The sequence below is a fragment of the Halyomorpha halys genome, unplaced genomic scaffold (assembly GCF_000696795.3).
Source record: "Halyomorpha halys isolate HHAL.00 unplaced genomic scaffold, Hhal_1.1 Scaffold1059.1, whole genome shotgun sequence".
Taxonomy (NCBI): domain Eukaryota; kingdom Metazoa; phylum Arthropoda; class Insecta; order Hemiptera; family Pentatomidae; genus Halyomorpha; species Halyomorpha halys.
In genome coordinates this window covers 45912-47008 of record NW_027108502.1, presented here as the reverse complement: position 1 = coordinate 47008, position 1097 = coordinate 45912, and the positions used below count along the sequence as shown (strand labels likewise).

At 35.6% G+C, this 1097-nt stretch overlaps 1 protein-coding gene across 1 annotated transcript in view; it reads right to left on the bottom strand.

Annotated features, from left to right (window-relative positions):
• DNAlig3 (DNA ligase 3) overlaps positions 1-730 on the bottom strand; it is a gene marked incomplete at its 5' end in the record, with an annotated part of 68748 nt that extends 68018 nt beyond the window's left edge. The window contains 1 exon segment of the mRNA XM_067046830.1: positions 548-730. Within this exon segment, the coding sequence (XP_066902931.1) occupies positions 548-730 (183 nt within the window).
• Positions 731-1097: the final 367 nt, after the last annotated feature.

Here is a 1097-nt window from a genome sequence, read left to right as displayed (position 1 = left end):
AGTTAACGGAAAGCCTAAGATAGTTCACTGTCAATGCGTATACATGATATATTTAACGCAACAGATTCTCTACTGACATTACTTGTCCTGATAACTGTCACGCCAAAATGATGCTGTTACAGTTATAATGATTCCCCTAGCGTGGATAAAGGGGTAGATATTTTTTGGTCGAGAGATTCGGCAGCACTACCTCATTAGTTAAGAATCTCTAATAGAACAACTGACACCTTCGGTTATATACACTGCCTATTATAAATAAATAATTTTTTGACTCTCATATATGAGGAAAATAAATCATTTCTAACAAAGTTGTTATTCTTACAATACTGACATTTCTTTACATATTTAGCAGCATATATAAACGGATTATGTATTACATTAATGCAAATAATTACCTAATTGCATTTTTTTAAAAATATAATTCAAAAATTGTTTACATAAAGAAAAATTCCCACTGGATACATAAATCAATTCGAAAAGATCCTGAAATATAAACATATAAAAACAATAACCTTCCAGTTTTAAAATAACTGCTTATACAACGTACCTCGAACATACAGTCCAAGTGATGCCACATCTTGATCAACCCCGAACCGAAGGGGTTGTTACCCGTTTTCGCCATTCTCAGCGCCCCGACATCGATCTTCTGCTTGCACTTCTTGCAGCCTGCCCTCCCGGTCTTCGCTCGGTCAGCGTACCACAGGAACTCCGGTTTATCTTCCTCCGACATCTGAAAATTAGTTAATAAGGAAATTAGTTAAAACCTATAAAATATGCTTAGATTTTAAGCATAACAACAACCTTATGAACAAAATAAATCATTGATTAAATTAAATCTGTACCAGTACAACGCCAGAGAAAGAAGTACTGTTACTAAACCAATGGTTGTGCAAGGAGGTGGTTTGGTCAGAATCATGCTCGACCGCCAGAATCCCTAATGAAGGTCATCCACTTAAGGAGGACTCCTGAACCTACAGGATTGACTCACATCTACAGTAACAGTATAAATAATTATCCGTCACAGTCGGATTTTAATTCGGGTCCTTAGAGTTAGTGTGCTATACGATTTTTTATAAATTCATATTCATTTTGCAGCT